General features: G+C 41.7%; 1 protein-coding gene across 1 annotated transcript in view; it reads right to left on the bottom strand.

Annotated features, from left to right (window-relative positions):
• The window catches only part of LOC137097854 (MHC class II transactivator-like), a 33,047-nt gene that overhangs the window by 7,317 nt on the left and 12,276 nt on the right, over positions 1–13,454 (bottom strand). Inside the window, exons 2-10 of the mRNA XM_067473030.1 lie at positions 7,846–7,968; positions 6,725–6,826; positions 5,247–5,306; positions 5,079–5,144; positions 4,788–4,829; positions 4,472–4,585; positions 3,228–3,365; positions 2,318–2,395; positions 72–1,647 (exon numbers count right to left, since the gene is read on the bottom strand). Coding sequence (XP_067329131.1) covers positions 72–1,647; positions 2,318–2,395; positions 3,228–3,365; positions 4,472–4,585; positions 4,788–4,829; positions 5,079–5,144; positions 5,247–5,306; positions 6,725–6,826; positions 7,846–7,968 — 2,299 coding nt within the window. The remainder of the gene's footprint in view (positions 1–71; positions 1,648–2,317; positions 2,396–3,227; positions 3,366–4,471; positions 4,586–4,787; positions 4,830–5,078; positions 5,145–5,246; positions 5,307–6,724; positions 6,827–7,845; positions 7,969–13,454) is intronic.

Here is a 13,454-nt window from a genome sequence, read left to right as displayed (position 1 = left end):
AGGATCATTGCATCTTAAAAGTCAAAAGGTGCCCCCGAGGGTCATCTAGTCCATCCCCGGAGAAGACCTACCTGACCTCTGAGACATTCTCTGTACCGAACAGTTCAACAAGTCCTTCCAAATGGATGGAGCTCCCTCTGAAATCCAAAGTGACTCCTTTGGTGGCTCTTTTCAGGACGGATCCCAAAACACAGGTGTCCGACGGAGCCAAAGAGAGGCCCGAAAAGGAGATTTCAGGCTGCAGCTTCAGCGCCAAATGCCGCAAAAGATACTCATCCTCCGTTTCATGGACACAATGAAAGAGTTTGAGGAGTTGATCCGGACTGAATTCCCAAATCCGCAGATTCCGGATGTATTTGGAGAAGTTCTTCTGCTTCTTGAAGACCATCTTCTCCAAATCTTCTCCAAACATTTCACTGGAGAAGAGCAGACCGGACAAGAAACAAGGCACAAAATCCCAGGAAGATCTAAGCGATTTCTTGGATTTGGGGAACAAGTTGAGGTATTTGGTGAGCTTCTTGTCCTTGATCTCTTTGGCCAGGACCAAATGCAGAGCCAAAAAGAAATTCTGCACTGCGAAGCTAAAAAAGGCAAATGTTTTGCATCCCTCCGTCTTGGAAACGAGGTCTTCCGGTAAAGGGACCACGATCTGACGATCCAAAGCAAACTCTTGCACTTCTTTGGAATCAAAACGAATGGAAGTGAAGGCACTCTGCCCACTTTGGGCCAAATCCCAAGCCATTTGGGCCAAGTTGGCGAGACTTTGGTGATTTAAATGGGGTTTTTTGAGAAGGGACTTTGCAATGAGTTTAGTGATCGTCGAAGGAGGTTCTTTGTCAAACGTTCGGGAAACCGAGTCGCAAATTAATCGGCACATTTCGGGGTGGGAGCAATGGCTGAACAAATAAGGAGAGCTCCGGATGAAGTCCTCTCCTCCTCTGCAGGAAGGAAATGCCTCAAAATACCAATGGAGGTACGTTTCGGTTTGTTGTGAAGAAAACCCCATAATTTCCAGGATTTTGTCCGGTTTGGGGACGTGTTGATGAGGCTTGTCTTTGGGACGTGACAGAAGCAGCAAAGTGCAGCCATTGAGGGCCTTCTTATGGAAAAGAGGGGACAAAGCTGCTCCGACGGGGCCCTCTTGGTCCTTCAGGTCCTCGAAACCATCAAAAATAAGAAGGAGTTTCTTAGGGTTTTCCAAAATGTAGCTGTAGACTTCCTGGAGCTGTTCTGGAGCATGTGCCAAGTGCCCCAAGAGCAGCTCCTGGAGGTTTTGTGGACTTCGAAACTTCAACTGCCGGCAGTCGAATCGGAAGAGGAATTCGAACTCGGGCCACTGGCCAATGGACCACTCTGAGGCGAGCCTTTGGGCCAAAGAGGTCTTCCCTGCTCCAGACTTCCCCAGGAGTGTAATAACCCTGGTGCTGGACTCCTTTCCTCCTGTCACCACCGAAGTCTGGAAGATCTCATTCCATGAAAACGGGTTCTTCTTGGGCTTCTCTTCCAGGTCTCCAGGGTCACTGCTGCCACCCCCCTTCGGCTCCAAGGGAAGTTCGGAGAGAATGACTTCTGTGTAAAAGGGGGCCGGAGAGGGGTCTCCTTGAGTAAAGAGGTGCCTCAGCTCTGCACAGAAGGCCTCCACTGAATCTAAAAGGAAGGGGAAAAGAAAGGGAAGGTGACTATGGAGAAGAAGAGGAAGAGAAGGAAGAGAAAGGTGATGATTGATGTAATACAGCCTGAGGCTGATGGGTTCACTGATAGTTTAGGGCAGTGTTTCTCAACCTGGGAGTTGGGACCCCTGGAGGGGTCGTGAGGGGGTGTCAGAGGGGTCGCCAAAAACAATTAGAAAACACAGTATTTTCTGATGGCCGTGGGGGTTCCGTGTGGCCCAATTCTGTCATTGGTGGAGTTCACAATGCTCTTTGATTATAGGTGAACTATAAATCCCAGCAACTACAACTCCCAAATGTCAAGGTCTATCTTCACCAAATAAGAAGGAATGGAATAAGTTGATATAAGATATGATGACAAAAAAGGAGAATGAGATGAAATAGGAGGAGAAGGAGAGAAGGAAGAGGAAGAAGAGGGAAAGGGAGAGAAAGCAGAAGAGGTGAAAGAGGAAGAAGAAGAGAGAAAAGAGAGAAAGGAAGGAGTGGAGGAAAAAGAAGAAAGGAGGAAGAAAAGAAGAGGGGAGGAGAAGAAAGGAAGAATAGGGAAAGGATAAAAAAAAGGAAGAGAAGGAGGAGAATGATAAGAAAAAACAGAAAGAGGAGGAGAAGAGGAGGAGGAGAAGGAGGAGATGGAAGAGGCAACCAACCTGGTCTTTTGGGAGTTTGCTCCAAGGATGGATCTGGGCAGCTGTTTTGGATGTCTGTTTCGGAGGGGCCTCCTTCACCTGGAGAGACAGATAAAAGAGCGCAACCTTGAGCTTTCTCATTGCTCCACATTGTGCATCTTTTGCCAGAGATGCAATTGCAACAAAAAACTACTAGAGGGTGGTAGCAGCAAGGGTTTGAAAAGTCTGAGTGATGATGATGATGATGATGACACTATGTTACAACATTTGAAAAATGTTCTGTTCCTGGTTTGAAAATGTCATTTCCTGTTTAATTGTGTGGTACTTACTTGGAAAGTAGTTGTTCTACTCCAGAACTATTGTTTTTGTGGCAGCCACAAACTCTGTTGAATTACTGGGTTGTTGTATTTTTTTCGGGCTATAGGGCCATGCTCTAGAGGCATTCTCTCCTGACGTTTTGCCTGCATCTATGGCAAGCATCCTCACAGGTAGTGAGGTGAATTAGTTGACACTTGATGTGATATTCATTGAAAAACTAGAGCAAAATGTGCTGTTGCAGGATGTCCCACAGTTTCATAAACTTTTCCTATATTTTTATGTTAGTACCAATTAGGAAATGACATTTATAACCCAGGAACAAAAATCATGTTACATAATGTAATGATCTAATGCACTCTATTAAAGACATGCTGAGTATAATAGGCTTTGCAGTCCTATCCACCAATATAGTTTCCATACATAGCAGATTTGCGCCAATCTGGGGCACAGGTGGGTTGGACTGCAGAACCAGGTATCCCCAGCTTGCAAGCACATGGACTGCAGGAGTCATCATGCAAATGGCCACTGTGATGGGGTTAATGGGACTTGCACCCTATGCCCGTTTGGAGGATGACAAATGTCAGGACCACGGCCGTTGGAGCAATCAACTCACCTGGGCAGCTGTTGACATCAGTAACCCCAGGCTTGGATGGCCAAGCGACTTGCTGGACGATGGGCTCGAAGGTCAAGATAACCTGGATATCTTTGGGGCCGAGAAGGCAATACTCCAGGTTAGGATTCCCAGAAGGCCCTGGAAATGACATTCCAAGTCAGAGAGACTGAAACCGACAGAAAGAAAGAGGTTTGGGGTACAATACAACCTCTGGATAGAAATAGAGACAGAGAGATAGAGATGGATGGATGGATGGATGGATGGATGGATGGAGAGACAGATAGTCAACAGAGAGGAAGGATGGATGGATATGTAGAAAGAAAAGATAGATATACAAAGAGAGAGAGAGATAAAGATGGATGGATGGATGTGTAGATAATAGATAAACAAGACAAAAAAGATAGACATACAAAGTTGGAGACAATAGATAGATACTGTAGATAGACAGACAGACAGACAGACAGATAGATAAGACAGACAGATAGAGATGGATGGATGGATGAGTGGATGGAGGGATAGACAGACAACAGAGGTTGATGGATGAGTAGATGATCCAGTAGATAAGCAAGACAGAAAAGATAGATTATTATTATTAATAATATTAATATTAAGGTAAAGGTAGTCCCCTGACATTAAGTCCAGTCATATCTGACTCTGGGGGTTGGTGTTCATCTCCATTTCTAAGCCAAAGAGCCAGCGTTGTCCGTAGACACCTCCAAGGTCATGTGGCCGGCATGACTGCATGGAGCGCCATTACCTTCCCGCCGGAGCAGTACCTATTGATCTACTCACATTTGCATGTTTTCGAACTGCTAGGTTGGCAGAAGCTAGGGCTGACAGCGGAAGCTCACGCCGCTCCCCGGAATCGAACCTGCGACCTTTCGATCAACAAGCTCAGCAGCTCAGTGCTTTAACCCACTGCGCCACCAGGGGCTCCCCAATATTAATATTAATATTATATTTATTTACACCCTGCTTTATTTCTCCCGAAGGGAACTCAGAGCAGCTTAATATAAAAGCATTAGTACATGATTTAAAATATGTAAATATGCAAACATTAAAACAGAATTAAATATAAATTCATTTAAAATTCACAGTTAAAAACCATTCAAACATATTCAGGTTAAAATCACAGCACCTCCAACCCAGACAGACAGACAGACAGATAAAGTGAGCAGGGTGCCAAACTGGTACAGCAATGACAGTCCTGTAATGACAACGTCTTGGATGCTTGGCTTTCCTACCCGGGGCTTTTGGGGATCCCTTGTCCATTCCGAAGGTTGTCACCAGAAACTGGACATGGAAATTGGGCTGAAGGAGGGTGGGGACGGAGTCCTTTGAGAGACAGGCGTCTGGACCTGGAAGAGAGGAAGGAGAAGAGCGGAGGGAGGATGAAGCAATGAATGAAGCGTATAGAGGGACATTTAGAGCAGGCATGGGCAAACTTGGGCCCTCCAGGTGTTTTGGACTTCAACTCCCACCATTCCTAACAGCCTCAGACCGTTTCCTTTTCCCCCTTCTGGAGACATCATTTGGGACGGCAAGATTCGTGCCACTCACCCGCTTTCTGTCGCTTGGCCTTTGGCTCTTCGGAGCTGCTCCCTGCAGGCAGAGAACAAGCAGATCAAGGAAAGACCCGGGGGGCACCCACACTATGGAATTAATGCACTTTGGCACCATTTTCACTGCCACGGCTCAATTGCTATGGGATCTTGGGATGTATCATTTGCTGAGGCTCCAGCCTTTGCAAAGCTACACTTCCCAGGACTCCCTTGCATGGTGCCTTGGCATTTCTTGGAGAAGAAGGGAAAGGTGTTTTCCTTCCTCCTCATTCTGCATTTCTGCACTTACGTCTCTTCTTTCCTTCTTCTTCACTCTTGGGACCGTCTGCAAAGGACTCCTCCACAGCCAGGCTTCCTTTGGAGGAAAGGAAACAATGGGATCATTGCTGAGTCAAAGCAAAGGTTTGCCCCAAAATTAGGATATTAAAGGGCTGCAAAAGATGGAAGGGGATTGTACCGAAAAGCTCCTCCACTGGCTTCTCTTGTTGGTCTTTGAGCAAATATTCGGCCAAAGTCGCTAAAGAGGGAGAAGAGAGGACAGATGAGATCAATACGCAATAACAATAACAACAGTAAAAAGAGCCAACAACCAATGTAGCAAAAGAGAGAAGAATGGAGAGATGATATCAATACATAATAACATTAATAATAATAATAAAATAGCCAATAACCAATGTAGCGAAAGAGACAGAATAGGGGAAAGATGATATCAATACATAATAACATTATTATTATTATTATTATTATTATTAATACTAAAAATAGCCAATAACCAATGTAGCGAAAGAGAGAGAAGAGGGAAAAGATGATATCAATATATAATAACAATATTATTATTAATAATAATAGTAAAAAAAGCCAATAACCAATGTAGCAAAAGAGACAGAATAGGGGAAAGATGATATCAATACATAATAACATTATTATTATTATTATTATTATTAATACTAAAAATAGCCAATAACCAATGTAGCGAAAGAGAGAGAAGAGGGAAAAGATGATATCAATATATAATAACAATATTATTATTATTAATAATAGTAAAAAAAGCCAATAATCAATGTAGCAAAAGAGAGAGAAGAGGGGAAAGATGATATCAATACATAATAACATTATTATTATTATTATTATTATTATTAATACTAAAAATAGCCAATAACCAATGTAGCGAAAGAGAGAGAAGAGGGAAAAGATGATATCAATATATAATAACAATATTATTATTATTAATAATAGTAAAAAAAGCCAATAACCAATGTAGCAAAAGAGAGAGAAGAGGGGAAAGATGATATCAATACATAATAACATTATTATTATTATTATTATTATTAATACTAAAAATAGCCAATAACCAATGTAGCGAAAGAGAGAGAAGAGGGGAAAGATGATATCAATATATAATAACAATATTATTATTATTATTAATAGTAAAAATAGCCAATAAACAATGTAGTGAAAGAGAGAGAAGAGGGGAAAGATGATATCAATACATATTATTATTATTAATAGTAAAAATAGCCAATAAACAATGTAGTGAAAGAGAGAGAAGAGGAGAAAGATGATATCAATACATATTATTATTATTATTATTATTATTATTATTAATAGTAAAAATAGCCAATAACCAATGTAGCGAAAGAAAGAGAAGAGGGGAAAGATGATATCAATATATAATAACAATATTATTATTATTATTATTAATATTAATATTAATAGTAAAAATAGCTAATAAACAATGCAGAGAAAGAGAGAGAAGAGGGGAAAGATGATATCAATACATAATAACAAATATATACACACATATATATATATACACAAAACACATATACACAGACTGGGCCACAGCAATGTGTGGCAGGGGGCAGCTAGTAATAATAATATTAATAATAGATTTTGCCAGTGTTTTCATCGTTTCCCAAAACTCAAAAGACTCACCAATTTTATCATAAGCCTCTCCAGTGTTTGAACATTGGCAAACTTCTTCCCCTTCCACGGTGTAAAAGACATCTGCATCATTGAGAGTATCTGCAGAGGGCCCTGGAAGAAGAGAATAATAATAATAATAATAATAATAATAATAATAATAATAACAACAACAACAACAATAATAATTCTTGCAGCCCAGAAGCAAGCTATCAGAACCAATGCAATTAAGGCCAGGATTGAAAAATCAGCGGATGACCCAAAATGTGTTAGGAAGCTGATGAAACCATGGACCATCTCCTCAGCTGTTGCAAGAAAATCGCACAGACGGACTACAAACAAAGACACCTCTGTGGCCGAGATGATTCACTGGAACTTATGCCACAAGTACCACCTGACAGCAGCAAAGAATTGGTGGGATCATAAACCTGCAAAGGTCGTGGAAAATGAACATGCAAAAATACTGTGGGACTTTCGAATCCAGAATGACAAAGTTTTGGAACACAACACACCAGACATCACGATTGTGGAAAAGAAAAAATCTGGATTATTGATGTCGCCATACCAGGTGACAGTCGCATTGAGGAAAAACAACAGGAAAAACTCAGCTGCTATCATGACCTCAAAATCGAACTGTAAAGGCTCTGGCATCAACCAGTCCAGGTGGTCCCAGTGGTCATTGGCGCACTGGGTGCCGTGCCAAAAGATCTCAGCCGGCATTTGGAAACAATAAACATTGATAAAATCACAATCTGTCAACTGCAAAAGGCCACCTGACTTGGATCTTCGCGCATAATTCGAAAATACATCACACAGTCCTAGATGCTTGGGAAGTGTTCGACTTGTGATTTTGTGATACGAAATCCGGCATATAGATCTCTTTTGCTGTGACATACTGTGCTTTTGTGTCAATAATAATAATGGACTCCTGCATCCAATTATACTTAATCAAATAAACTCAGGGTGCATCCACATGATGAATGCTGTTTGGCTCCACTTTAACAGCCATGGTTCAGTGCTGCAGAGTCCTGGGAATTGTAGTTTCCCAATGCCTTGATGCTCCATCCCTCCAACCCCTGTGTTGTTGTATTTTTTTTCAACTGAAGGAAGCCCAATGCCTTCCAGTGCCTGACCTGCGGGAATCTCTTCTGCTGCTTCCACCTCTTGGGACAAAACCCAGTCGTCCAGCTCACTCTGCAGCAGCTCCAGGTAGCTCTTCGTCCCCAGCCAGGCCCCCCCTGCCTCCATCTCGTGGCCTGGAATGAATATGAAACACATATATTAAATGATATAGATAGATGGATAGACAGAGAGATAAACTAGATATACAAGATATCAAGTTATTTATTTATCATATCAGAAGCAAATCGAGAATACAGTTATAATGCACACAAAAACCACAAACAAAGTTCAAAACTTAGCATTATGCTAAATGTCCTTTGAGCAGAAGCTGGCCACTTGGAGTGCCTCTGCTGTCGCTGTGAAAAGGTCCTCCATTGTGAATGGGGCAGGGCTCAGGCTGCATTGTAGTAGGTGGTCTGTGGTTTGCTCTTCTCCACACTCGCATGTCGTGGACTCCACTTTGTGGCCCCATTTCTGAAAGTTAACTCTGCATCACGTGGTGCCAGAGTGCCGCCTATTCAGGACCTTCCAAGTCACCCACTCTTCTGTGTGCCCAAGGCACAGTGTCTCATCTGATATCAGCCATGGGTGGAGGTTCTGGGTTTTAGCCTGCCACTTTTGGACTCTCGCTTGCTGAGGTGTTCCTGTGAACATCTCTGTAGATCTTAAGGAAGCTATTTCTTGATTTAAGGCATTGGCATGCTGGCTGATATCCAAACAGAGGATAGGCCGGAGATGTCACTGCCTTGGTCCTTTCATTGCTGGCTGCTACTTCCCAGTGGATATCAGGTGGTGCAATACTGGCTAAAGGGTATAACTTCTCCAGCGGTGTAGGGCCGACATCCTGTGATAATGTGGCATGTCTCATTAAGAGTCACATCCACTGTTCTAACATGGTGAGATGTATTCCACACTGGGCATGCATATTCAGCAGCAGAGTAGCAAAGCACAAGGGCAGATGTCTTCACTGTGTCTGGTTGTGATCCCCAGGTTGTGCCAGTCAGCTTTCATATAATGTTATTTCTAGCACCCGTTTTTTCTTGATAGCTAAGCAGTGCTTCTTGTAAGTCAGAGCACTGTCCAGAATAACTCCCAGGTATTTGGGTGTGCTACAATGCTCCAGTGGGATTCCTTCCCAGGTCATCCTCAGAGCTCGAGATGCTTCTCTGTTCTTAAGATAAAAGCACACACCTGCATTTTTAGATGGATTAAGAATCAGCTGGTTTTCCCTGTAACAGGCACTAAGAGCACCTAAAGCTTTGGAGAGCTTCTGTTCAACTATTTCAAAGCCCCCTGCTTGAGTGGTGATGGCATGATCGTCAGCATACATGAAACTCTCCGTTCCTTCTGGCAGTTATTAATCTTTTGTGTAGATGTTAATCATTGATGGAGCAAGCATTCTCCCCATTCTTCTATTTTTATCATCTACTTCTCTGACCCTGGAACTCAACAAAAAAGCTCCTGTTTTGTAGCAGATTTCCTATGAAGCGGGTGAGGTGGTAATCCTTTGTGATATTATACATTTTTCTCAGGAATAGGCAATAATTTAGATAGATGATATTGATAGATATTTGGATAGATAGTGAAGAAAGACCATATATAGACAATATAAATAGATGAATGGATAGAGTGATAGAGAGATAATCTAGATATACATGATATAGATAGATGATACTAATAGATAGTTGCATGCATACATAGATGAGCTAGACAAGATGTGAACAATATAGATCAAAAGAGGGAGGTAAACTTAATATAGATGATACAGAGATCCTTTCCAACTCCAATACTGCATAACAATGACCTCTCCATCTTTGGAGGTAATCTCTTCCAACTCTCCTGCAAGTGGGTGCCCCTTCTTCAAAGGTCTTTAAACAGAGTTTGTATGGCCATCTTTGGGGAGTGTTTTAGTTGTGCCTTCTGGTCTGGCCCAAAACAGCTGGACTAGATGAGCCTTGGAGATCCCCTTCTAATTCTATGGTTCTATGATAGTAGATGTATGGCATGATCGTCACCATACATGAAAAGCCCGACTGCTCACTGGAGGGAAAGATACTAGAGACAAAGTTGAAGTACTTTGGCCACATCATGAGGAGACAGCAAAGCCTAGAGAAGACAATGATGCTGGGGAAAGTGGAAGGCAAAAGGAAGAGGGGCCGACCAAGGGCAAGATGGATGGATGGCATCCTTGAAGTGACTGGACTGACCTTGAGGGAGCTGGGGGTGGTAACGGCCGACAGGGAGCTCTGGCGTGGGCTGGTCCATGAGGTCACGAAGAGTTGGAGACGACTGAATGAATGAACAACAACATGATAGTAAACAACCTCAGCTTTGGATTCTCCTTCTTTAGAGGTCTTTAAACAGACTTTTCCATGGCCAGCTTTGGCGAGTGCATTATCATCATCATTATCGTTGTCATCATCACCATCATATCTTGCTTTCCTCTCTTAATGAAGTCCCAAATGGCTTTTAACAACATCCTGTGATAATGCGGGATGTCTCAATGAGAGCCACATCCACTCTTCTAACGTGGTGAGATGTAGTCCACACTAGGCATGCGTACTCAGAAGCAGAGTAGCCAAGCGCAAGGGCAGATGTCTTCACTTCTCTCAACGAAGTCCCAAACGGATTTTAACAACATTAAACTAGATATAGATTATATAAATCAGGCATGGACAAACTTCAGCCCACCGGATGTTATTAACTTCAATAATTCCTAACTGCTGGTAGGTTGTTGGGAATTGTGGGAGCTGAAGTCCAAAACACTTGGAGGATTGAAGTTTGCTCATGCCTGATATAGAAGGATCTATCTATCTATAGATACATAGATGAGATAGATAAACAAGATTTAGACAATATAGATAGATAGAAAGAGAGATAAACTAGATATAGATGATATATAGATGGAAGTTATTGATGGAAAGAGATAGAGAGATAAACTAGATATAGATGATATAGATAGATGACACTGAAATAGCGGGATAGAAAGAGAAAATAGATTTAGATATGTAGATTACATTGATAGATGGCTACATACATACATACATAGATAAAAAAGACAGAAAGAGATACTAGATAGATGGACAGATGAGATAGACAGAGTGACAAGACAGAAAGATGAGGGATAGATTGAAAGATATAGATAGATAAATAGATAGATAGATAGACAGACAGATAGATAGATAGATGAGACAGATAGAAATGAGGGATAGATTGAAAGATATAGATAGATAAATAGATAGATAGATAGATAGACAGATAGATGAGACAGATAGAAATGAGGGATAGATTGAAAGATATAGATAAGAGAGAGACGAGAGAGATGATAGATAGATAGATAGATAGATAGATAGATAGATAGATAGATAGATAGATAGATGAAAGAGATAGATGATTGATTGATTGATAGATCATATAGAAATGAGGGATATATTGAAAGATATAGATAAGAGAGAGATGATAGATAGATAGATAGATAGATAGATAGATAGATAGATAGATAGACAGATAGAGAGAGAGAGAGAGACAGACAGACAGACAGACAGACAGACAGGTGAAAGAGATAGATGATAGATGATAGCTAGATAGATAGGCCAGATAGAAATGAGGGATGGATGAAAGATATAGATAAGAGAGAGATGAGAGAGATGATAGATAGATAGATAGATAGATAGAGAGATAGAGAGAGAGATAGATAGATGAGATAGAGAGACAGACAGACAGGTGAAAGAGATAGATAGATAGATAGATAGATAGATAGATAGGACAGATAAGAAATGAGGGCTAGATTGAAAGATATAGATAAGAGAGAGGTGAGATAGATGATAGATAGATGAGATAGATAGATAGAGAGACAGGTGAAAGAGATAGATAGATGAGATAGAAGTGAGGTATAGATAGAAAGAGATACTAAGATAGATAGATGAGATACATAAAAAGATGAAGGACTGATTAAAAAGAGATGATTGATAGATAGATAGATAGATAGATAGATAAGATAGAAAAATGAGGGATAGATTGAAAGATAAAGATAGATGAGATGAAGAGATAGAGGAGAGACAGACAGGTGAAAGATAGATAGATAGATAGATAGATAGATAGATAGATAGATGAGGGATAGATAGAATGATAGAAAGATGAGCGAGAACCAGTCTTGGAACACAGAACTTGCATGACCAACAGAAAAAACTGGAAGGGTTTGGTGGGCCAATGACCTTGAGTTTGGGAGTTGTAGTTCACCTACATCCAGAGAGCACTGTGGACTCAAACAATGATGGATCTGGACCAAACTCAATATGTCCAAATGTGAACACTGGTGGAGTTTGGGGAAAAATAGACCTTGACATTTGAGAGCTGTACTTGCTGGAATTTATAGTTCTCCTACAATCAAAGAGCATTTTGAACCTCACCAACAATTGAATTGGGTTAAACTTCCCACACAGAACCCCCACGACTAACAGAAAATACTGTGTTTTCTGATGGTTTTTGGTGACACCCCCTCATGACTCCCCCCCCAGGGGTCCCAACCCCCAGGTTGAGAAACACTGTACTAGATAGAGAGAGAGAGAGAGAGATGAAATAGATAGAGAAAGAAGAGTGATAAAAGATGAGAGACAGACAGGTGAAAGATAGATAGATAGATAGATAGATAGATAGATAGATAGACAGATAGACAGACAGACAGACAGACAGATAGATAGATAGATAGATAGATCGAGATGGATAGATGGATCCCTCTCTGCCCCCAAATGGTCTCTTGGGTTTTAGGCAAGTTTGGGCAAAGGGTGAAGGGAGCCCAATGCTCGGTAGGCTGCTCTGCGGTGGTTTTTCTGGCTGGGCTGGATTCTGCTTTAGGCCTGCTTCCGAGAAGAGAGCCGCCCTGCACCCGGGCGATACCAGACAAAGAAGTGGCTTATTGCCTGCCTTGGAGGCCAAAACTCTGGATGGTAATGTAAGTTTCGCTCCTCCCTTCTCCCAAGGTGAGGTAATGTCATGTCATTTACTCACTTTGGTCCAGAGCAGAGTGGAGGGTGAGCCCTGGCCTTGCAGAGAAATGGCACTGTATCGTCAAAGAAATAAAGTTTTGGAAGTTACACTTTGCCACCACTTTGCGGGATGGAGATTTGTATCCAGGACTAAGAAAACAGGACCATTTGCCTTTGGAAACCCGGTAATGTGGGGCTTGCAACATTACAACAAAGACAAAAACCAACCTCCCCAAAAGCCTGGCCCTGTTTGCAAAACAACTCTTGCTGAAAAAAACACAAAAAAGAGGAATTGAAAAGAGTTGCTTTGCTATATATATATCATATTGTTTTTCAGGGCTAAATTGATGCAAAGAGAGATCAAAGCAGAACCATCTCGGGGAGGAAAAAAGAAGTTGGGATGTTGTTTCCCCAGAGAGATAAGATAAAGGGAGGAGATGGTTTCCTGTGGGTCGCACCTCGAACCCACAACACACAATATACTTGAATCATAGAATCATAGAATCAAAGAGTTGGAAGAGACCTCATGGGCCATCCAGTCCAACCCCCTGCCAAGAAGCAGGAATATTGCATTCAAATCACCCCCGACAGATGGCCATCCAGCCTCTGTTTAAAAGCTTCCAAAGAAGGAGCCT

This window comes from Anolis sagrei, chromosome X, assembly GCF_037176765.1.
Source record: "Anolis sagrei isolate rAnoSag1 chromosome X, rAnoSag1.mat, whole genome shotgun sequence".
In the NCBI taxonomy this organism is placed as follows: Eukaryota; Metazoa; Chordata; class Lepidosauria; order Squamata; family Dactyloidae; genus Anolis; species Anolis sagrei.
Note: the sequence above shows the minus strand (reverse complement) of the source record. Positions and strands in the feature narration are given on the sequence as shown.